General features: G+C 50.8%; 1 protein-coding gene across 2 annotated transcripts in view; it reads right to left on the bottom strand.

Annotated features, from left to right (window-relative positions):
* Positions 1-23922, bottom strand: part of ZFAND6 (zinc finger AN1-type containing 6) — a 45282-nt gene that overhangs the window by 15085 nt on the left and 6275 nt on the right. For both annotated transcript variants that reach the window (XM_075346108.1, XM_075346109.1), the window contains exons 2-3: positions 8728-8901; positions 8541-8643 (exon numbers count right to left, since the gene is read on the bottom strand). In XM_075346108.1, the coding sequence (XP_075202223.1) occupies positions 8541-8643; positions 8728-8890 (266 nt within the window). In that variant the 5' untranslated portion in view covers positions 8891-8901. The remainder of the gene's footprint in view (positions 1-8540; positions 8644-8727; positions 8902-23922) is intronic.

Below are 23922 nucleotides of genomic sequence, written 5' to 3'. Positions count from 1 at the left end.
CTGCGCGAACGGGACTGCCTCCATTGCTGCTACCATCTTTCCTAGGAAATGCATGAGGCGCCTCAGTGAGTGCGACTGGCTCTGAAGGAGAGATTGCACTCCAGTCCGTAGCGAGCACTGCTTGTCCAGTGGAAGCCTCACTATCGCTGATAGAGTATGAAACTCCATGCCAAGATAAGTCAGAGATTGGGTCGGGGTTAGATGAGACTTTGGAAAGTTGATAATCCACCCGAAAGTCTGGAGAGTGTCTAGCGCCACCTTCAGACTGTGTTGGCATGCTTCTTGAGAGGATGCCTTTATAAGCAGGTCGTCTAGATACGGGATGACCGAGTGACCCTGCGAGTGCAGAACAGCTACTACTGCTGCCATGACTTTGGTGAAGACCCGGGGGGCTGTTGCCAGACCGAAGGGTAACGCTACGAACTGTAGGTGCTCGTCGTGTATGACGAAACGTAGGAAACGCTGATGCTCTGGTGCAATCGGCACGTGGAGATACGCATCTTTGATGTCTATTGATGCTAGAAAATCTCCCTGAGACATTGAGGCTATGACGGAGCGTAGGGATTCCATCCGGAACCTCCTGACTTTTACGTGTCTGTTGAGCAACTTCAGATCCAGGACGGGACGATACGATCCGTCCTTTTTTGGGACCACAAACAGATTGGAGTAAAAACCGTGACCCTGTTCCTGAAGAGGGACGGAGGTCACCACTCCTTCCGCCTTTAGAGCGGCCACCGCCTGCAACAGAGCATCGGCTCGGTCTGGTGGTGGAGAAGTTCGGAAGAAACGAGTTGGCGGACGAGAACTGAACTCTATCCTGTACCCGTGAGATAGAATATCTCTCACCCAACGGTCCTTGACGCTTGCTAGCCAAATGTCGCCAAAGTGGGACAGCCTCCCACCGACCGCGGGTGTGGGCATCGGAGACCGCAAGTCAGGAGGACGTCGTTTTGGCAACGGTTCCTCCGGCTGGTCTTTTTGGGCGTGACTGAGACCTCCAAGAATTTGAACGTCTCTGGTCCTTTTGAGTCTTTTTTGACGAGGCGAATTGGGACCTGCCCTGTCCTCGAAAGGACCGATAACCAGACTGACCCCTCCTCTGTTGGGGCTTGTTTTGTCTGTGTTGCGGTAAGGAAGAGTCCTTACCCTTGGAGTGTTTGATGATTTCATCCAAACGCTCTCCAAACAATCGGTCACGAGAAAAAGGCAAATTGGTTAAGCACTTCTTGGAATGAGAATCTGCTTTCCAATGTCTCAACCACAGAGCCCTACGCAAAACAACTGAGTTGGCTGACGCCACTGCCGTGCGGCTTGTAGCGTCCAGAACAGCATTAATCGCGTACGACGCGAATGCCGCCATTTGCGAGGTCAATGGTGCTACCTGCGGGGCAAATGCACGTGTGACTGAGTCGACTCGCGCAAGCCCGGCCGTGATAGCTTGGAGTGCCCATACGGCCGCAAAAGAAGGCGCTAATGACGCTCCAATCGCTTCATAGATGGATTTCAGCCAGAGCTCCATCTGCCTGTCAGTGGCATCTTTAAGTGCCGCTCCATCTTCAACAGCAACCAAGGATCTAGCTGCAAGCCTGGAAATTGGAGGATCCACTTTTGGACACTGGGTCCAACCCTTGACCACTTCAGAGGGAAAAGGGTAGCGTGTATCTTTAAGTCGTTTAGGAAAACGCCTTTCAGGATAAGCGTGGGGTTTCTGGATTGCGTCTCTGAAGTCAGCGTGGTCCAGAAAAGTGCTTAATGTACGCTTAGGGTATCTGAAATGGATTCTCTCGTGCTGCGAAGCTGACTCCTCTACAGGAGGAGCTGGTGGGGAAATATTCAACATCTTATTGATGTTAAATATAAGATCATTAACTATGGCGTCACCATCTGGTGTATCTAGATTGAGAGCGGTCCCAGGATCAGAATCCTGATCAGTTACGTCCGCCTCATCACCCATAGATTCATCCCGCTGGGATCCAGACCATTGAGATGAATGTGAAGGCCCGTCATAACGAGCCCGCTTAGGCTGCCCGGGGCCATCGTCCGAGTCAGAGTCTTCACCCTGAGGTGTAGATGCCCGTCCCGGAGCTAGGAGCTGAGGGGGACCAGGGGGCAATACATGCACAGTGTCCGTGGTCTGAAGTACAGGCCTAGCTCGCAATGTGTCAAGAATTTGTGACATAGTGAGAGACATTCTGTCAGCAAAAGCTGCAAACTCAGTTCCTGTCACCTGGACAGCATTCACAGGTGGTACACCCTGGGACACGTCCAGCAGAGGTCCCGACTGTGCAAGCGCCGCAGGGGCCGAGCACTGCACACAATGGGGGTCCGTGGAGCCTGCCGGTAGAAAAGTCCCACATGCGGTGCAGGAAGCATATAATGTCTGTGCCTTGGCACCCTTGCGTTTTACGGGCGACATGCTGCTGGCTCTCTGCATGTGAGAGAGTCTATAGCCAAAGGGCGACCAGCGCTATGTAATACTAAGTATTTGTAGCAACAAAATACTAAGAATACTACGAGCACAAGAGGGGGTGAGCCCTGAGGGCTGCTTACCGCCCGCTGAACAGCGGGTAAGAGGCTGCAGAATGCCTTGTCTGGGTCTCCCCGGCTCCCCTCTGCAGCTCAGCGTGTCAGCAAGAATGGCTGCCGGCTTATGTGGAGAGGGGCGGTCCGTGGGAGTTCCCAAACAAAAGTGCGGGAACAGTGTCCCCTCTGTGCTGACTGTGAGGGCTGGAGTATGTAAAAACGACTCCAGCCCTCAGCGCTGATGCACTGGCCAGCGTCCCGCCCCTCTCCTGACTGGCAGGTCTGGGGGCGGGAACGAACGAAAGCAGGCCGCAAAAGCCGGGGACTCGAGTTATCAGCGCGGCCGCCGTAAAAGCGCGGGCCGCGCTGAAGTCCCCGGCGCACTACAAGTGCCAGCCGCGCCGCTGTTCCAGCGGCCGGCGCGACCGAGTCCTAGACGTGGGCAGCGTCCCGCCCCTCTCCTGACTGGCAGGTCTGGGGGCGGGAACGAACGGAAGCAGGCCGCAAAAGCCGGGGACTGTAGTTATCAGCGCGGCCGCCGTAAAAGCGCAGGCCGCGCTGAAGTCCCCGGCGCACTACAAGTGCCAGCCGTGCCGCAGCCCCAGCGGCCGGCGCGGCCGATTCCCATAAGTGTGCCTGCTTCAGCTAAGCTGAATGAGGCCATGGCACAGGCGCCGCAGCGCTGATGTCCCCCGGCGCACTACAACACCCAGCATGCTGCGGTGTGAGCGCCAAATGCACGGGGACACAGAGTACCTTAAGGAGCAGGGCCATGTCCCTGATGTACTCCGCTCCATCCAGCATCTTCTCCAGGGGCTGTAGATGGAGCACGGTCTCAGTGCCTGGAGACCGGTAAATCCCACTTCACCCAGAGCCCTGTAAAAAGGGATGGGGAAGGAATCAGCATGTGGGCTCCTGCCGCCGTACCCGCAATGGGTACCTCAACCTTACAAACACCTCCGACATAAGTGGGGTGAGAAGGGAGCATGCTGGGAGTCTGTATAGACCCTCTTTTCTTCCATCCGACATAGTCAGCAGCTGCTGCTGACTAAAAACAATGGAGCTATGCGTGCGTGTCTGACCTCCTTGCGCACAAAGCTAAAACTGAGGAATCCGTACTCCTACGGGAGGGTGTATAGCCAGAAGGGGAGGGGCCTTACACTTTTAAGTGTAGTTCTTTGTGCGGCCTCCAGAGGCAGTAGCTATACACCCACTGTCTGGGTCTCCCAATTAGGAGCGAAAAAGAAAAAACGTTTATTACTTTCATATTATACAATTTTATAACACAGGAATGGGTAGGTAGGTGTAATTTTGGCACACATGCGTCTGCTGATAGGTCAGAACGCATATTCTAGGTGACAGGTTCCCTTTAAGCATGAAGAGTGAACAGTTTGGACCAGCAAGTGACAATGCTGCTGACCTGAACCATAAACCCAACACAAGCCCTGGTGAGCAGGAAGCCGGGAGGGAGGGGTGACCTCTGAAGATAAAAGATGAGAAATCCCCAGCAAACATCCTGCAAATCAGTGGGGTGCCAGGCCCTAAGACCCCACTGATCTCTCAAAATACTGGAGAAGCACTCCACTCCTCTAAGTGTATAAGCTGAAGGGCCGCTGAGTGAACACGCTCATGCAAGAGATGAATGTATTTCTTGAAGTGTTTACTATTACTCCAAAGTATAACAGATAGTGGTCTCAGGGTCTAAACATACACAGATCAGCAGGATGTTCAAAGCCCTACAAAATATACAAATGAAACACACACACACACACACACACACACCTCAAAGATATAAGACTTTCCATGTGCACAAAAGGCCTCTTTTTTTCTCAAAAATGGTTCACAAATTTGTCTAAGGCTATGTGCGCACGTTGCGTAAATTCATGCAGTTACGCTGCGCTTTGTAGCGCAGCGTAACTGCACGCGTCCTGCGTCCCCTGCACAGTCTATGGAGATTGTGCAGGTGCCGTGCGCACGTGGCGTTTTAGAGCTCAGCGCTTCGGCTAGTGCCGAAGCGCTGCGCAAAAAGAAGTGACATGTCACTTCTTCCGTGCGCTTTGCCGGCAGCTCCTGCTCTGTCTATGGCAGGAGCTGCAGGCAGAGCGCACGTTCTCGCCGGCACCATGCGCTTCAGAACGGAGCTTTTCAGCTGCGCTCTGAAGCGCACCTTTTACGGTGCTGGGCTAGTACGCAACGTGCGCACATACCCTAAATCTGTGTTGGTGAGCACTATACAGAGATAATCCATCTCACAGGTGTGGCATATCAGATGCAGATTAGACGCCATGATTATTGCACAGGTGTGCCTTCGGGTAGCCACAAAAGGCCATTCCAACCAGTTTTATAGTATGGGGTAGAGGGGCTGGGGGGGGTGTTTTGGGCAATCCAGAGGTGTTCTAAAACCAGACAGTATCACCATTTGCCTCACGGAGTGCAACACATCTTCGCATAGAGTTGATCAAGTTGCTGATTGTGGCCTGTGGATTGTTGCTCTACTCCTCTTCAATGGCTGTGAAGTTGCTGGATATTGGCAGGAACTTGAACACGCTGTCATATACACCGATACAGAGCCCCAAACATGCTCAAGTGACAACATCGGCATCAGCAACCCGCTCACCCACACAGCGCCATATACACAGTCTGCCATCTGCCCTGTACAGGGAAAACTGGGATTCATCCGTAAAGACAACATAACTCCAGTGTGCCTGATGCCATCAATTGTGATCATTTGCCACTCAAATTGGTTACGAAGACAGCTGCAGTCAGGTGGAGACCAGTTAAGGATGATGAACACGCAGATGCGTTTCCCGGAGACTCAGACAGTTTGTGCAGAAGTTCTTTGGTTGTGCACTGACTGTAGCAGCCACTGTCCAGGTGGCCGGTCTCAGATGATCTTGGAGGGGAAGATGCTGAGTGTTGAGGTCCTGGGCTGGTGTGGTTACACGTGGTCTGCGGCTGTGAGGTTGGCTGGATGCACTGCCAAATTCTCTGAAACCTCTTTGGAGACTACATTCAACTCACGGGCAACAGCTCTGGTGACATTCCAGCAGTCAGCATGCCAAGTGCATGAGCCCTCAAAACTTGCGACATTTGTGGCACTGTGCTATGTAATAAAGCCTTTTATTGTGGCCAGCCTAAGGCACACACTGCATTTTTTACTGTATTTTTGGTGCATGTTTGAGGTCACAAAGATGCACCTAAATGCATGCATTCCCTTTCCCCAGCAAAGTCTATGGGCATCTATTTTTGGCTGCGTTTTTGAAGATGCAGCATATCAATTCTTTTTGCATTTTTCCAGCGTTTGAGCTCTTCCAGTCAATAGATTTGATTTAAAAACGCATTGGGCAAAATGCGGCAACATAATCAAAAAACGCATGCATTTTTTTGTTGCATTTTTGCCGCAGGTGCGTTTTTTGGGGCCAGAAACGCTGCATCTTTGCGGTTAGAAACGATGCAGTGTGTGAACATAGCCTAAGGCACACCTGTGCAATAATCATACTGTAATCAGCATCTTGATCTGCCACATCTGTGAGATGGATGGATCACCTCGGCAAAGGAAAAACACCCACTAACAGATGTCGACAAATTTGTGAACAATATTTCAGAGAAAAAGGCCATTTGTGTACATTGAAAGTCTTAGATCTTAAGAAATCAGCTCTTGAAAAATGGGAGCAGAATATATATATATTACACACTACTCACAAAAACTTAGGGATATTTGGCTTTTTAGTAAAATTTCAGGATGATCCTGAAATGCCCTCTAACCTTTTCAGGGGAACTTGATGTGACCTTCTCTAGTCTTTTTAATGTATACGTTTAACTCTTCAATGTTTCAATACTTTTTGCATAACTTTATGTTCACGAGCAAGGAGCTTAATGGCAAAATTAACAACAATCGTCCAATAAATTTAGGGGTTCAATTAGAATTGGTATTTACAGGCCTCCTCATCACAAGGTTCACAGTTTGACATCATGAGATCAAGACGACGCCTAACAATTGATCAATAGTAACTTGCCTCTGCAAGGCTTCAACCAAGATGGAAGTGGCTTAACACTAGAACTACTGAGGTAGTCATTTTGACTACTTTGCACTATGTATTTCTATATAGGTGTCACGAGTCCAGTAGTTCTAGTGTTAAAGTGTCACAGAGTGTCATCAGCAGGTTGAAATAGAGATACAGAGAGAGTGAAAGGGTCACAGTAAGGCATAGAAATAGATGTCCTTTGGCCACATCCCACGCTGCATTGTGAACAATGCCCTTCGGAACCAGATGATGAATGCCACAGAACTACAGGCACATTTAAGGGAGGAGAGAGGCACCCGAGTGTCACATCAACTTATTCAACACTATATTACAGTATTTTTCATGCAAGACGACCTGCAAGGGTACCTGACCAGCAGGTACAGGCGCCATCATCTTGCTGGATGAGAGACCAAGTGGGCCTCAGTGCTGTTCACTGATGAAAGTCGATTCACACTGAGCAGATATAATGGCCGCCAACGATGATGGAGAGGTTACGGAGAGTGCTACACATCAGCCACTGTTGTCACCAGGCGGGCCTTTTGGTGGTGGTCGTGTAACAGTGTGGGCAGGTGTGTGAAATCAATACAGAACTGCCCTAGACTTTGTGACCGGTACAGTGACCGCTCCTACTACTGGAAAAACATTCATCCAGTTATTGTGCCTCAGTATGAACAACACAGGCCTAATTTCGTTTTCATGGACGATAATGCTGCAGGCCATCGAAGTCTCACCATTAGGGAACGGCTGCTGGAGACTGGGGCACCTCAAATGGAGCGGCCTGCACTTTCTTCAGACCTGAATCCCTCAGAAAACCTATGGCATCAGCTGAGTCTCAGTATTTCGAGGCTCAACACTGTAGCCCAGAAAGTCAATGACGTGAGGGCTGCCCTTCAAGGAACGTGGGATGGCATGCCTCAGCAGATAACTCCACTTGTGAGCAGGAAGAGATGTCGTCAGCTGTAATTGATGCTCAAGGCCACATGACAAGTTACTGAGACACTGACATGTTTTGGGGGTATACCCAGCAGTGTTGTTGGTTCTATAAATTGATTTATATGAGGAAATCACCATTGCATGCTTTAACTTAAATGCCCTACTTTCATGATAAAAGTTCACACTATAGTGGTATTTTAACATTAGAAATACTCTCAGCAGACAGAAGGAAACATGCAGATTGTATACATTTCTGGCTGCACAAGTCAAACATGTAAGGCTGCATAAAGAAGAAATAAAAAATTGTCATAAAGATGGGTGCGCTTTAATTCATGGTTGTAGATAGATTTTGCATGAAGTCTCCGCACCTTGTGCCCCTGCGGAGCGCTTTCTTGTCTTAGGATTCCCCCAGCTGCGCCAGACAAGACCTTTAGGCCTAAGACACACGGGATGAAAATCAGACTGAGTGGAATGCGATAAAACATTGCATTCCACTCGGACCAATATTAGCCTGTGTCCCAGCACACATGAACAATTATTTTCTCAGCCCTAATTGGACAGAGAAAACAATCGCAGCATGCTGCGGGTGTAATGCGAGACTCTTTCTCTCGCACCCATTCAAGTCTATGGCGCGAGAGAAAGATCGCACTGCACTCGCATTACACCAGTGTACCGCGAGTGTCGGGCGAGAATGGCAATAGCCGGCTACGGAGGAGAGAAGGAGATAAATCCCTCCCCTCCTCAGCGCTGGCCCGCCCCCCGCAGCTGAGGTCCGATCGCATGATCGAACCTCAGTCGCAGTGACACGCATGACACACTGCTCCCACTGTGCTGCCAACATGAGCAGAGTGTCATGCGAGCATCGCATTAGTCCCTGTGTGGCCCCGGCCTCATGTGCAGCCTTTTGTAAGAAGCATCTTATCCTAGAAATCCCAGGGGAGTGCAATCCCCTCACCAAAACACAAGTAATTTCACAGACATCGTGTGCAAGGGATAGGACACTTGTCTAACTGACTTGGTCACAAAGTACAATCATACATCTCTTGCACATTTTCATACCTGTCTTGTGTCTGGGGATCCACAGATTCTTCACCTTCATCTGCCTTTGAATTGACTACATGCTGTGAAGTGGAAGCCTCCACCCCACTTCCGACTGATACCACTGAAAGCAAAACAAAAAAATACATATATATTCTTTATGGATAGTCTTGTATGCTAAGTATACAAGGAGTTAACATATTGCTACCTGGAGGACTATTTCTCCCATTGCTGCTGCTGTTCTGTCTTTGTAGATATTCTTTGTAGCAGACAGAGCAAAGTCCATTGGTACGTGGATTACCGTAGAAGCCACAGCCATTAGAACAAAGTAGAGGAGCCTGGTTATGGTTTGTCTCTTGCGCCATGTTCATCCACCATACAGCTGGAAAGGGAACACAAGACACTATTAGTATAGAGGATTACACAGATTTATAAGAGACAATATACAGATGCCGTCTCTTTCTTGCTTATGTCGCCTATGATGCAGGATGGGGGGAGGGAATGCTTACACAGACTTCAATCATTGTATTATTACAGTATGGCCTTTAAAGGGGTATATGGAGGGAGACAATTTATGGTATACACTGAACCTGTGAAGGCCATTCACCTGAAAATATAGTGCAAATTTGAAGGTAAAAAGTGTTAAATCCTGTCTTCGTGGAACAGCAGCTACAGGGGTAAAATTAACCTATATTCTCCCTGTAGCCGCTTGCTTCCAGTCATCGGGTGTGGTGCAATTTAGGCTGCTTTCACACCTCCGGTTTTAGCAGAGCCGGCCAATCTGGCTCTAAAACCTATGCAACAGATGTGGTGACAATACCGCATCCTTTGCATAAGTTTTTTACATGCGGCCCGTCCGGTTTTTAAAGCTTGCGGCACGCTACTGAGCATGCGCAGTGGAAAAAACGCATGTGGCGGCCGGATGCGGTGTTTGCCGCAAGACGCCGCATGCGGCGTCCATAGGCATGCATTGCAAATCGCGCCGCATCGGCCGGATGCGGCGCGTTGCAGGTTTTTTTGCCGGACAAAAAAACGTGCCAGGCAGCGTTCCATCCCGCCGCGCATTGGCTAAATCTGCCGCATGAAACCAACCGCAAAAACCGGACCGAACGCAAGCCCATGCGGCACAATCAGGCACTAATGAAAGTCTATGCAAAAAAAAAAAAAAAAAAACGCAACCGGCGGCCAAAAAAAAAACGGTTGCGTTTTTTCTGCAGAGCGCTGGATTGTGCCGCACAGGAAAAAACGGATCTGTGAAAGCAGCCTTACTGTTATAGTCACCTATTACCACACAATGAGCACTTACCACTCCTCCGCACAATGATTGACAGCTTACTCTGCAGTGTGTGAACTCTGCACGGATTGGGCCGAGAACTAATGAGTGGAGGGGTGATAAGAGTGTGCTCACTGTGTAGCAAGGGGTGACTATAAGAGCAAATTGCATCACACTGAGGATGCAAGCAGCTGCAGGGAAAATATAAATTAATTTTCCCCTTGCAGCCGCTGCTCCAGTAAACCAGCCAGACAGGATTTAAAACGCTGTTAACCTGCTCACTACCACTATATCTGCAGGAAAATAATCACTTCTGAAGTTGACAGGTTCTGTTTAAAGAGGTCAGACTGCTTTAAAAAAAAAAAAAAAAAAAAAAAAAAAAAAAAAAAAAAAAAAAAAAAAAACACAAAACATCACTTCCTCCATAATGACCCTCAGGTTCAGTTCTGCTGCTCACTCAGTTCTCACTGGTATATACTTCTCGCACCTGTCTCTAAACACTGAATACGGCTAGTAATGTCTTATCAAGCAATCACTACATGTATTGAGCACAAGGGAAAAATCAGCGAGGGCAATTCTTATATAACTTTATACACAGTCTGAGGACTATGAATATTGGCATATTTCTGCCAAAAACTTTTGTAATTTGGCTTTAAAAGATTTACCCCAACCTTAATCAAATAAATGATTAAAGGGGTTATCCGGCTTATTTTGAGTTTTTTTAATTATTACCCTATTGGGCTACATTGGGGCAGGTAAGTAGATAGTGAGCACTTACCTGCCCTGCTGTCAGCCCCTCTCCCCCGGCTCAGAGTGGTCATGTGACCGCTCCTGCCGCGATTTTGCTGCTTCCGGTCATTTCATGTCAACATGGGCAGGGCCATGTTGACATGCAAATCTGGAAACCGCATGTCGCCTCCCTGCTGGGCGGGTACAGTGCGTGAGTCCCCGCCGGATGGGCCTGGCGGTGGCTGCCGTGGTGTCAGCTCCAGCACCGGGCCTCCTGCTCAGGATCGTACATTCAAATATACCGACATCACAGATCACAGATGCCGATATATTTGGAAACGCTGATGAGAAGGAGCGTTGCGCTTCTCATCACTGCCCGGCTGTCTGTGCTCTCTTCAGCACAGCGGTGACGTCACTACTGTGCTGATATGTCCAGAGCACAGACAGCGCGCGAACGTGCAAGAGTGGCGGGGACCGAGGACGGGTGAGTATGTACTCCTGATGTGTGTGTGTGTGTATATATATGCGGTGCACAGCCCGGTGTGTGTGTGTGTGTGTGTATATATGCGGTGCACAGCCCGATGTGTGTGTGTATATATGCGGTGCACAGCCCGATGTGTGTGTGTGTGTATGCGGTGCACAGCCAGATGTGTGTGTGTGTGTATGCGGTGCACAGCCAGGTGTGTGTGTGTATGCGGTGCACAGCCAGGTGTGTGTGTGTGTGTGTGTGTATGCGATGCACAGCCAGGTGTGTGTGTCTATATGCGGTGCACAGCCCGATGTGTGTGTGTATATATGCGGTGCACAGCCCGATGTGTGTGTGTCTATATGCGGTGCACAGCCAGATGTGTGTGTGTGTGTGTGTGTGTGTGTGTGTATGCGGTGCACAGCCAGGTGTGTGTGTGTATGCGGTGCACAGCCAGGTGTGTGTGTGTGTGTGTGTGTGTGTATGCGGTGCACAGCCAGGTGTGTGTGTGTGTATGCGGTGCACAGCCAGGTGTGTGTGTGTGTGTATGCGGTGCACAGCCAGGTGTGTGTGTGTGTATGCGGTGCACAGCCAGGTGTGTGTGTGTGTGTGTGTATGCGGTGCACAGCCAGGTGTGTGTGTGTGTGTGTATGCGGTGCACAGCCAGGTGTGTGTGTGTGTGTGTGTATGCGGTGCACAGCCAGGTGTGTGTGTGTGTGTGTGTATGCGGTGCACAGCCAGGTGTGTGTGTGTGTGTGTGTATGCGGTGCACAGCCAGGTGTGTGTGTGTGTGTGTGTATGCGGTGCACAGCCAGGTGTGTGTGTGTGTGTGTGTATGCGGTGCACAGCCAGGTGTGTGTGTGTGTGTGTGTATGCGGTGCACAGCCAGGTGTGTGTGTGTGTGTGTGTATGCGGTGCACAGCCAGGTGTGTGTGTGTGTGTGTGTATGCGGTGCACAGCCAGGTGTGTGTGTGTGTGTGTGTATGCGGTGCACAGCCAGGTGTGTGTGTGTGTGTGTGTATGCGGTGCACAGCCAGGTGTGTGTGTGTGTGTGTGTATGCGGTGCACAGCCAGGTGTGTGTGTGTGTGTGTGTATGCGGTGCACAGCCAGGTGTGTGTGTGTGTGTGTGTGTATGCGGTGCACAGCCAGGTGTGTGTGTGTGTGTGTGTATGCGGTGCACAGCCAGGTGTGTGTGTGTGTGTGTGTATGCGGTGCACAGCCAGGTGTGTGTGTGTGTGTGTGTGTGTGTGTGTGTATGCGGTGCACAGCCAGGTGTGTGTGTGTGTGTGTGTGTGTGTGTGTGTGTGTGTGTGTGTGTGTATGCGGTGCACAGCCAGGTGTGTGTGTGTGTGTGTGTGTGTGTGTATGCGGTGCACAGCCAGGTGTGTGTGTGTGTGTGTGTGTGTGTGTGTGTGTGTGTATGCGGTGCACAGCCAGGTGTGTGTGTGTGTGTGTGTATGCGGTGCACAGCCAGGTGTGTGTGTGTGTGTGTGTGTATGCGGTGCACAGCCAGGTGTGTGTGTGTGTGTGTGTGTATGCGGTGCACAGCCAGGTGTGTGTGTGTGTGTGTGTATGCGGTGCACAGCCAGGTGTGTGTGTGTGTGTGTGTATGCGGTGCACAGCCAGGTGTGTGTGTGTGTGTGTGTGTGTGTGTGTGTGTGTGTGTATGCGGTGCACAGCCAGGTGTGTGTGTGTGTGTGTGTGTGTGTGTGTGTGTGTGTGTGTGTGTATGCGGTGCACAGCCAGGTGTGTGTGTGTGTGTGTGTGTGTATGCGGTGCACAGCCAGGTGTGTGTGTGTGTGTGTGTGTGTGTGTGTGTGTGTGTGTGTATGCGGTGCACAGCCAGGTGTGTGTGTGTGTGTGTGTGTGTGTGTGTGTGTGTATGCGGTGCACAGCCAGGTGTGTGTGTTTGTGTGTGTGTGTGTGTATGCGGTGCACAGCCAGGTGTGTGTGTGTGTGTGTATGCGGTGCACAGCCAGGTGTGTGTGTGTGTGTGTGTGTGTGTGTGTGTATGCGGTGCACAGCCAGGTGTGTGTGTGTGTGTGTGTGTGTATGCGGTGCACAGCCAGGTGTGTGTGCGTGTGTGTATGCGGTGCACAGCCAGGTGTGTGTGTGTGTGTGTGTGTGTGTGTGTATGCGGTGCACAGCCAGGTGTGTGTGTGTGTGTGTGTGTGTGTGTATGCGGTGCACAGCCAGGTGTGTGTGTGTATGCGGTGCACAGCCAGGTGTGTGTGTGTGTGTGTGTGTGTGTATGCGGTGCACAGCCAAGTGTGTGTGTGTGTGTGTGTGTGTGTGTATGCGGTGCACAGCCAGGTGTGTGTGTGTGTGTGTGTATGCGGTGCACAGCCAAGTGTGTGTGTGTGTGTGTGTGTGTGTGTGTGTGTGTGTGTGTGTGTATGCGGTGCACAGCCAAGTGTGTGTGTGTGTGTGTGTATGCGGTGCACAGCCAGGTGTGTGTGTGTGTGTGTGTGTGTGTATGCGGTGCACAGCCAGGTGTGTGTGTGTGTGTGTGCGGTGCACAGCCAGGTGTGTGTGTGTGTATGCGGTGCACAGCCAGGTGTGTGTGTGTGTATGCGGTGCACAGCCAGGTGTGTGTGTGTATGCGGTGCACAGCCAGGTGTGTGTGTATGCGGTGCACAGCCAGGTGTGTGTGTGTATGCGGTGCACAGCCAGGTGTGTGTGTGTGTGTGTGCGGTGCACAGCCAGGTGTGTGTGTGTGTGTGTGTATGCGGTGCACAGCCAGGTGTGTGTGTGTGTGTGTGTATGCGGTGCACAGCCAGGTGTGTGTGTGTGTGTGTGTATGCGGTGCACAGCCAGGTGTGTGTGTGTGTGTGTGTATGCGGTGCACAGCCAGGTGTGTGTGTGTGTGTGTGTATGCGGTGCACAGCCAGGTGTGTGTGTGTGTGTGTGTATGCGGTGCACAGCCAGGTGTGTGTGTGTGTGTGTGTGTGTGGTGCACAGCCAGGTGTGTGTGTGTGTGTGTGTGTGTGTGTGTATGCGGTGCACAGCCAGGTGTGTGTGTGTGTGTGTGTGTGTGTGTGTGTGTGTATGCGGTGCACAGCCAGGTGTGTGTGTGTGTGTGTGTGTGTGTGTGTATGCGGTGCACAGCCAGGTGTGTGTGTGTGTGTGTGTGTATGCGGTGCACAGCCAGGTGTGTGTGTGTGTGTGTGTGTGTGTGTATGCGGTGCACAGCCAGGTGTGTGTGTGTGTGTGTGTGTATGCGGTGCACAGCCAGGTGTGTGTGTGTGTGTGTGTATGCGGTGCACAGCCAGGTGTGTGTGTGTGTGTGTGTGTGTGTGTGTGTGTGTGTGTGTGTATGCGGTGCACAGCCAGGTGTGTGTGTGTGTGTGTGTGTGTGTGTGTGTGTGTGTGTGTGTGTATGCGGTGCACAGCCAGGTGTGTGTGTGTGTGTGTGTGTGTGTGTGTGTGTGTGTGTATGCGGTGCACAGCCAGGTGTGTGTGTGTGTGTGTGTGTGTGTGTGTGTATGCGGTGCACAGCCAGGTGTGTGTGTGTGTGTGTGTGTGTGTGTATGCGGTGCACAGCCAGGTGTGTGTGTGTGTGTGTGTGTGTGTGTGTATGCGGTGCACAGCCAGGTGTGTGTGTGTGTGTGTGTGTGTGTGTGTGTGTGTGTGTATGCGGTGCACAGCCAGGTGTGTGTGTTTGTGTGTGTGTGTGTATGCGGTGCACAGCCAGGTGTGTGTGTGTGTGTATGCGGTGCACAGCCAGGTGTGTGTGTGTGTGTGTGTGTGTGTGTGTATGCGGTGCACAGCCAGGTGTGTGTGTGTGTGTGTGTGTGTATGCGGTGCACAGCCAGGTGTGTGTGCGTGTGTGTATGCGGTGCACAGCCAGGTGTGTGTGTGTGTGTGTGTGTATGCGGTGCACAGCCAGGTGTGTGTGTGTGTGTGTGTGTGTGTGTATGCGGTGCACAGCCAGGTAGGTGTGTGTGTGTGTGTGTGTGTGTGTGTATGCGGTGCACAGCCAGGTGTGTGTGTGTATGCGGTGCACAGCCAAGTGTGTGTGTGTGTGTGTGTGTGTATGCGGTGCACAGCCAAGTGTGTGTGTGTGTGTGTGTGTGTGTGTGTGTGTGTATGCGGTGCACAGCCAGGTGTGTGTGTGTGTGTGTGTGTGTATGCGGTGCACAGCCAAGTGTGTGTGTGTGTGTGTGTGTGTGTGTGTGTGTGTATGCGGTGCACAGCCAAGTGTGTGTGTGTGTGTATGCGGTGCACAGCCAGGTGTGTGTGTATGCGGTGCACAGCCAGGTGTGTGTGTGTGTGTGTGTGTGTGTGTATGCGGTGCACAGCCAGGTGTGTGTGTGTGTGTGTGCGGTGCACAGCCAGGTGTGTGTGTGTGTATGCGGTGCACAGCCAGGTGTGTGTGTGTGTATGCGGTGCACAGCCAGGTGTGTGTGTGTGTATGCGGTGCACAGCCAGGTGTGTGTGTGTATGCGGTGCACAGCCAGGTGTGTGTGTGTATGCGGTGCACAGCCAGGTGTGTGTGTATGCGGTGCACAGCCAGGTGTGTGTGTGTGTGTGTATGCGGTGCACAGCCAGGTGTGTGTGTGTGTGTGTGCGGTGCACAGCCAGGTGTGTGTGTGTGTATGCGGTGCACAGCCAGGTGTGTGTGTGTGTATGCGGTGCACAGCCAGGTGTGTGTGTGTATGCGGTGCACAGCCAGGTGTGTGTGTGTATGCGGTGCACAGCCAGGTGTGTGTGTGTGTGTGTGCGGTGCACAGCCAGGTGTGTGTGTGTGTGTGTGTGTGTGTGTGTGCGGTGCACAGCCAGGTGTGTGTGTGTGTGTGTGTGTGTGTGTGCGGTGCACAGCCAGGTGTGTGTGTGTGTGTGTGTGTGCGTGTGTGCGGTGCACAGCCAGGTGTGTGTGTGTGTGTGTGTGTGCGGTGCACAGCCAGGTGTGTGTGTGTGTGTGTGTGTGTGTGCGGTGCACAGCCAGGTGTGTGTGTGTGTGTGCGGTGCACAGCCAGGTGTGTGTGTGTGTGTGTGCGGTGCACAGCCAGGTGTGTGTGTGTGTGTGTGTGTGTGTGTGTGTGTGTGTGTGTGTGTGTGTGTGTGTATGCGGTGCACAGCCAGGTGTGTGTGTGTATGCGGTGCACAGCCAGGTGTGTGTGTGTGTGTGTGTGTGTGTATGTGTGTGTATGCGGTGCACAGCCAGGTGTGTGTGTGTGTGTGCGGTGCACAGCCAGGTGTGTGTGTGTGTGTGTGTGTGTGTGTATGTGTGTGTATGCGGTGCACAGCCAGGTGTGTGTGTGTGTGTGTGCGGTGCACAGCCAGGTGTGTGTGTGTGTGTGTGTGTGTATGCGGTGCACAGCCAGGTGTGTGTGTGTGTATGCGGTGCACAGCCAGGTGTGTGTGTGTATGCGGTGCACAGCCAGGTGTGTGTGTGTATGCGGTGCACAGCCAGGTGTGTGTGTGTGTGTATGCGGTGCACAGCCAGGTGTGTGTGTGTGTGTATGCGGTGCACAGCCAGGTGTGTGTGTGTGTGTATGCGGTGCACAGCCAGGTGTGTGTGTGTGTGTGTGTGTGTGTGTGTGTATGCGGTGCACAGCCAGGTGTGTGTGTGTGTGTGTGTGTGTGTGTATGCGGTGCACAGCCAGGTGTGTGTGTGTGTGTATGCGGTGCACAGCCAGGTGTGTGTGTGTGTGTATGCGGTGCACAGCCAGGTGTGTGTGTGTGTGTGTGTGTGTGTGTGTGTGTGTATGCGGTGCACAGCCAGGTGTGTGTGTGTGTGTGTGTGTGTGTGTGTGTGTGTATGCGGTGCACAGCCAGGTGTGTGTGTGTGTGTATGCGGTGCACAGCCAGGTGTGTGTGTGTGTGTGTATGCGGTGCACAGCCAGGTGTGTGTGTGTGTGTGTGTGTATGCGGTGCACAGCCAGGTGTGTGTGTGTGTATGCGGTGCACAGCCAGGTGTGTGTATGCGGTGCACAGCCAGGTGTGTGTGTGTGTGTATGCGGTGCACAGCCAGGTGTGTGTGTGTATGCGGTGCACAGCCAGGTGTGTGTGTGTGTGTATGCGGTGCACAGCCAGATGTGTGTGTGTGTGTATGCGGTGCACAGCCAGATGTGTGTGTGTGTGTATGCGGTGCACAGCCAGATGTGTGTGTGTGTGTATGCGGTGCACAGCCAGGTGTGTGTGTGTGTGTGTATGCGGTGCACAGCCAGGTGTGTGTGTGTGTGTATGCGGTGCACAGCCAGGTGTGTGTGTGTGTGTATGCGGTGCACAGCCAGGTGTGTGTGTATGCGGTGCACAGCCAGGTGTGTGTGTGTGTGTGTATGCGGTGCACAGCCAGGTGTGTGTGTGTGTGTGTATGCGGTGCACAGCCAGGTGTGTGTGTGTGTGTGTATGCGGTGCACAGCCAGGTGTGTGTGTGTGTGTATGCGGTGCACAGCCAGGTGTGTGTGTGTGTGTGTATGCGGTGCACAGCCAGGTGTGTGTGTGTGTGTGTATGCGGTGCACAGCCAGGTGTGTGTGTGTGTGTGTGTGCGGTGCACAGCCAGGTGTGTGTGTGTGTGTGTGTGTGCGGTGCACAGCCAGGTGTGTGTGTGTGTGTGTGTGTGCGGTGCACAGCCAGGTGTGTGTGTGTGTGTGTATGCGGTGCACAGCCAGGTGTGTGTGTGTGTGTGTATGCGGTGCACAGCCAGGTGTGTGTGTGTGTATGCGGTGCACAGCCAGGTGTGTGTGTGTGTATGCGGTGCACAGCCAGGTGTGTGTGTATGCGGTGCACAGCCAGGTGTGTGTGTGTGTGTGTATGCGGTGCACAGCCAGATGTGTGTGTGTGTGTATGCGGTGCACAGCCAGGTGTGTGTGTGTGTGTGTGTATGCGGTGCACAGCCAGGTGTGTGTGTGTGTGTGTGTGTGTGCGGTGCACAGCCAGGTGTGTGTGTGTGTGTGTGTGTGTGTATGCGGTGCACAGCCAGGTGTGTGTGTGTGTGTGTGTGTGTGTATGCGGTGCACAGCCAGGTGTGTGTGTGTGTGCGGTGCACAGCCAGGTGTGTGTGTGTGTGTATGCGGTGCACAGCCAGGTGTGTGTGTGTGTGTGTGTGTGTATGCGGTGCACAGCCAGGTGTGTGTGTGTGTGTGTGTGTGTGTGTGTGTGTATGCGGTGCACAGCCAGGTGTGTGTGTGTGTGTGTGTATGCGGTGCACAGCCAGGTGTGTGTGTGTGTGTGTGCGGTGCACAGCCAGGTGTGTGTGTGTGTGCGGTGCACAGCCAGGTGTGTGTGTGTATGCGGTGCACAGCCAGGTGTGTGTGTGTGTGTGTGCGGTGCACAGCCAGGTGTGTGTGTGTGTGTGTATGCGGTGCACAGCCAGGTGTGTGTGTGTGTGTGTATGCGGTGCACAGCCAGGTGTGTGTGTGTGTGTGTATGCGGTGCACAGCCAGGTGTGTGTGTGTGTATGCGGTGCACAGCCAGGTGTGTGTGTGTGTGTGTGTATGCGGTGCACAGCCAGGTGTGTGTGTGTGTGTGTGTATGCGGTGCACAGCCAGGTGTGTGTGTGTGTATGCGGTGCACAGCCAGGTGTGTGTGTGTGTGTGTGTGTGTGTGTGTATGCGGTGCACAGCCAGGTGTGTGTGTGTGTGTATGCGGTGCACAGCCAGGTGTGTGTGTGTGTGTATGCGGTGCACAGCCAGGTGTGTGTGTGTGTGTATGCGGTGCACAGCCAGGTGTGTGTGTGTGTGTATGCGGTGCACAGCCAGGTGTGTGTGTGTGTGTATGCGGTGCACAGCCAGGTGTGTGTGTGTGTGTGTGTATGCGGTGCACAGCCAGGTGTGTGTGTGTGTGTATGCGGTGCACAGCCAGGTGTGTGTGTGTGTATGCGGTGCACAGCCAGGTGTGTGTGTGTGTGTGTATGCGGTGCACAGCCAGGTGTGTGTGTGTGTGTGTATGCGGTGCACAGCCAGGTGTGTGTGTGTGTATGCGGTGCACAGCCAGGTGTGTGTGTGTGTGTGTATGCGGTGCACAGCCAGGTGTGTGTGTGTGTGTGTGTGTGTATGCGGTGCACAGCCAGGTGTGTGTGTGTGTGTGTGTGTGTGTATGCGGTGCACAGCCAGGTGTGTGTGTGTGTATGCGGTGCACAGCCAGGTGTGTGTGTGTGTGTGTATGCGGTGCACAGCCAGGTGTGTGTGTGTGTGTGTGTGTGTGTATGCGGTGCACAGCCAGGTGTGTGTGTGTGTGTGTGTGTGTATGCGGTGCACAGCCAGGTGTGTGTGTGTGTGTGTGTGTGTGTATGCGGTGCACAGCCAGGTGTGTGTGTGTGTATGCGGTGCACAGCCAGGTGTGTGTGTGTGTATGCGGTGCACAGCCAGGTGTGTGTGTGTGTGTGTGTATGCGGTGCACAGCCAGGTGTGTGTGTGTGTGTGTGTGTGTGTATGCGGTGCACAGCCAGGTGTGTGTGTGTGTGTGTGTGTGTGTGTGTGTGTGTGTGTGTGTGTGTGTGTGTGTGTGTGTGTGTGGGGGGGGGGTGCACAGCCCGATGTGGGGCTGTTATTTGCAATGCTGTAGTAATAACAGGTCAGGTGCTGGGGCAGAATATACTGACAGGGAATGTGTGTGCAGGGGGCGGGCAGAGGGCAGGGTTGGACACTGAGGCCGGGCGGTGCCAGCTGTGACTGGGGGGGTTCAGCACAGGAAGTGGTCAGTTTGCTGGAGCTGAATGTAAACAAGGAGCTGCAGAGAATAAAGGGATAATTCAAGAGGAACAAAAGTTAGAAAACAAAAAATAACAATGTAGGGGTGTTTTATATGACAACACAGCACAGATTAGCTTAAACTCAAAAACTTTTGTTATGTCGGACCCCTTTAATGTGAGCACACTGCCCTCAAAATGGCATTCATAGTTTGCAGCATTTTTTCCAGACCTAAACAGTCCTATGTATACTAACACAGAGGAGACACACACAGGACACACACAAAAAAAAAAAAAATATTAATACCCTGTGAACTTTTCTACAATTTTTCACATTACACCCAAACTGAGATGTTCTCTATTGGGATTTTATGTGATGTACCAACACAAAGTAATTATCAAGTGTAAATCAAATGATTCATTGTTTTCCAAATATTTAAACATATAAATCTGAAAATCGTGACATACATTTGTATGCAGACCCCCAGGACAAGACTTTGTAGGACCACCTTTGGCTGAAATTACTGCTGTAAGTCTTTTGGGAGACCTCTCTACCAGCTTCCCACAGATTCTGAAATTGTTGCCTTTTTTTGCAATATAGCTCAGGCTCCATGAGGTTGGATGGAGGCGTCGGAAGTGAAATTTACTCTTTTGAGATTCTCAAGGGGATTTGTGTCTGGACTGTCTGTGACTGGGCCATTCACATATGAATATGCTTTGATCTAACCCATTCCATTGTGGCCCTGGCAGTATGTTTCGAGTTTGTGTCCAGCTGGAAGGTGAACCTACGCCCCAGTCTCATGTTCTTTGCAGCCTCTAAAGGCTAAGCTCCCAGGATGAGCTTTGTTTTTGCCCCTCCCCCAGTTTCTCCCACCTGAGCTGTGGATCTCTGCAGCTGCTTCTGATTACTGCTCTCCTTTCTTTTGATGTCAATTGAGGTGAATGGCCATCTCTTGGTAAGTTTGCTGTTGTGCCATTCTCCTTCCATTTTTGGATAATGGATTGAACAATGAGATGTTTAGAGCTTGGGCTATTTCTTTATAACCTAACCCTGCTTTACTCTTCTCCACAACTTTATCCTTGGCCTGTTTGGTGTGTTCCTTGGTTTTCATGATGCTGTTTGATCCCTTAGGCCAGTGCCACACTTGCAAGTGCCTGGCGTGTATCTCGCGGTGCATCCAAACATTTGCTTGGCTTCCAAAACTTGGAATACCGATGTAAGAAGTGTGCTGACATCAGTGGAGAGTATGTGGAATAAATGTAAAGTTTCATCATCCCGTCTGGTTTCTTTCTAGGTAAAGCCAAAGACTTATTGGCAGCCTCTCGTACTTGATCAAAAATTGGACAGCACGCGTCTAATTTACACACTCGCCTGCAAGAGCCCGAAGTCTGAAACTTTGCAGCTTTTCAGAGAACACACACTTTAAACTGGCAGTGACACTGGGATGACCAGTCATGGAGGTTTACACACTGCACCCCACCTGGTCTGACAGGTCTTTAACTGTATACACACAGGGTGCAGCCATTTCAGGCAGATATGTATGGTTAGGATTAAATTAAACAAGATTAAAATAAATACCTCAAATATTGAAAGTCGATTCCAAAAAGTATTTTGGTTAGAACATAGTAATACTGAAGTCCTGAGTTCGCATAGCTGCCTCCAGGAGGCGCCATAGTCTGGTATAGCCCTCTGCGCAGGTACCTGCTTGCACCAAAGTTGGACAATCCCTCAGTCACACCACAATATACCGATGAGAGGAAAGCCCTGACAACTGGGAACAATTGCTCGCACTGTCTGCACTTCTTAACAGCTGTCAACTACATAAAATAGCACATTGTGTGGCGGGAGCCAGCTTTATGGGCCGAGGCATCACAAGCAGCTGCTGTGCGGTCACACACCACTGTACGAGCAGCAGCTTTCTTACCAAGAAGCTCCAATCTCAGGGGCCAAGGAGTAGCCACACTTCTAGGGCTCATAGTCATCTAGTCATGTCTGGCCGGACAGGTTACCACTACCCTTACCAGATATGTGGAGTAAATACCAGCGGACAGCACTTACCTGTCACAATAACAGTCACTCCTTTTATATTAGTCATTGCCATCACTTCGTTTTCCACACTCCCAAAATATCGAAGTCATAAATCACCGTGGATTATAATAATTACACACGACACCTACATTATTAAAATGTTTTCATTGATTACTATGGCATCAGTGCCCTCAACCGCAGGGTCACTCACATGACCGCATCTAGCAATTCTGCATCATTCCACGCTCACAGAGGATAACATCACCTAATTGCCCAGAATGGGGCCGGCTCTGAGGACCTCGGTATGTCACAGACCCACATACAGCTCCGTACCATAGTATGAGAATAAAATATAAAGAAATGCCATATCACATCCTCAGGGTTGGAGCCTCGGACCCCCACAGGAGTCAGTCTCCATGGTTTGCAAGAAGTGGTGGTCCCACATGAACCCTACATTCATTATCTATGTGTGCCCTGTACATGTGATGTATACTTAGACTGTCTTTCTGCTTTCTTATCAATGTCAAATCCTCCAGGCTGTGCGCTCCCAAACAATTTGATCATACAGGCTGTAAATATTTCCTGTACAATTTTTTTATTTACAAGAACAAAACGCGTTTCGACAAACAAATGTCTTCCTCAGGTATACTGTGAGACAAAATACCTGAGGAAGACATTTGTTTGTAGAAACGTATTGTTTGTTCTTGTAAAAATAAAAAAATTGTACAGGAAATATTTACAGCCTGTATGATCAAATTGTTTGGGAGCGCACACAGCCTGGAGGATTTGACATTGATATTATTCCTATGGTAACCCGGGTTGAGTTACAGAATAGCCACCAGGAGTCTGCAGCATTCCATTTGGGAAGGAGAACTCTCCATTGAGATCTGAGGTCCTAAAGGATCGATAAGCAACTTAACAAGGCTTGCTAAAGGTGAGTAGGAAATATAACATTCACCTACGAATTATCTATACAGCTAGATTTAGATCGGAGCGCTTTGTGTTTTCTTTTCCCTTTCTCTTTGGTGAACACATTTCTGCTTTCTTACAATATTATGCCTACATTATTTGCACAAACACCTTGACCATGTCTCCATGCTGCTTTGTGCTAACAGTCATCTTCCAGAGAGCCGGTCTCTACATGTGGTAACGGATTACCGCTTATTTGTTGCATACATGACGTTCTCTCCCTTTCTGCCTTCACTTTACTCCTGATGAAGCCACAGGTCTGGTGGTCATACGCGTGGGGTCTTCTCCCTCCTGTGCCTCATCGTACAGGTCCCTCCTATATCCATTATTATCTCAGTCAACTGTGATGTTTATTCACTACAGCTCTCGTGCCCATTTCCCCATTATAGGGTTTATTATTTTGAGTTCCATGTACTTATCTCTGATATTCTATTCTACCAAGTATACTACTTATTGCTGAGGTTTTCTTATAGGACCAGATTCCTGTTTATTGCTTGATACGGTTCAAGCAATGTGTAAAGTTCAACTTAAAGGGGTTATCCAGTTCTTTTACAATGATGGCCTATCGTTAGGATAGGTTATCAATGTCTCATCGGCCGAGTTCTGACACCCAGCACCTCCACCGATTAGCTGTTACTGATACCGGCAGCAGCAGGAAATGCCCAGTTCCAGATAGCGGTCGAGGCCGGGCACACCTCATCCACCTCCTATTGATTTAATTAGGAGGTGGGTGTGCTGTACCTGGCCACTATTAGTTGACGAAGAAGCTCCTGAACGGAGCATTTCCGAATACCTGCTACCGCAGCCCGCACCAGAAAAAAAAAACAAACAGCTGCTCAGCGGGGCTGCCGGTTTTCGGACATTGATTACCTATCCTAAAGGCCCTGTCACACACACAGATAAATCTGCGGCAGATCTGTGGTTGTAGTGAAATTGTGGACAATCAGTGCCAGGTTTGTGGCTGTGTACAAATGGAACAATATGTCCATGATTTCACTGCAACCACAGATCTGCCAAAGATTTATCTCTGTGTGTGTGACGGGGCCTTTAGAATAGACCATCAATGTAAAAGTAACCTCTATGTCCATTGGGTCAATTCACTTTCTTTTTATGGATACTCTTATTTGTTACATTATTGCAGCACTAAAATGCCTGGTTCTCGTAACCAGCAGTCAGATGCTAGGACGGGCTCGACTCATGTACAGAGCATAATGGAAGTCAATGAGGCCCGAGCATAGTAGTGCTCGCTCATCACTAGCTCATTGAGGGCACATTGTTCTTATTGCTGCCTATTGGCTTT

This window comes from Anomaloglossus baeobatrachus, chromosome 4, assembly GCF_048569485.1.
Source record: "Anomaloglossus baeobatrachus isolate aAnoBae1 chromosome 4, aAnoBae1.hap1, whole genome shotgun sequence".
NCBI lineage: Eukaryota > Metazoa > Chordata > Amphibia > Anura > Aromobatidae > Anomaloglossus > Anomaloglossus baeobatrachus.
The sequence above is the reverse complement of the archived record's forward strand: the minus strand, read 5'-3'. Positions and strand labels throughout refer to the sequence as shown.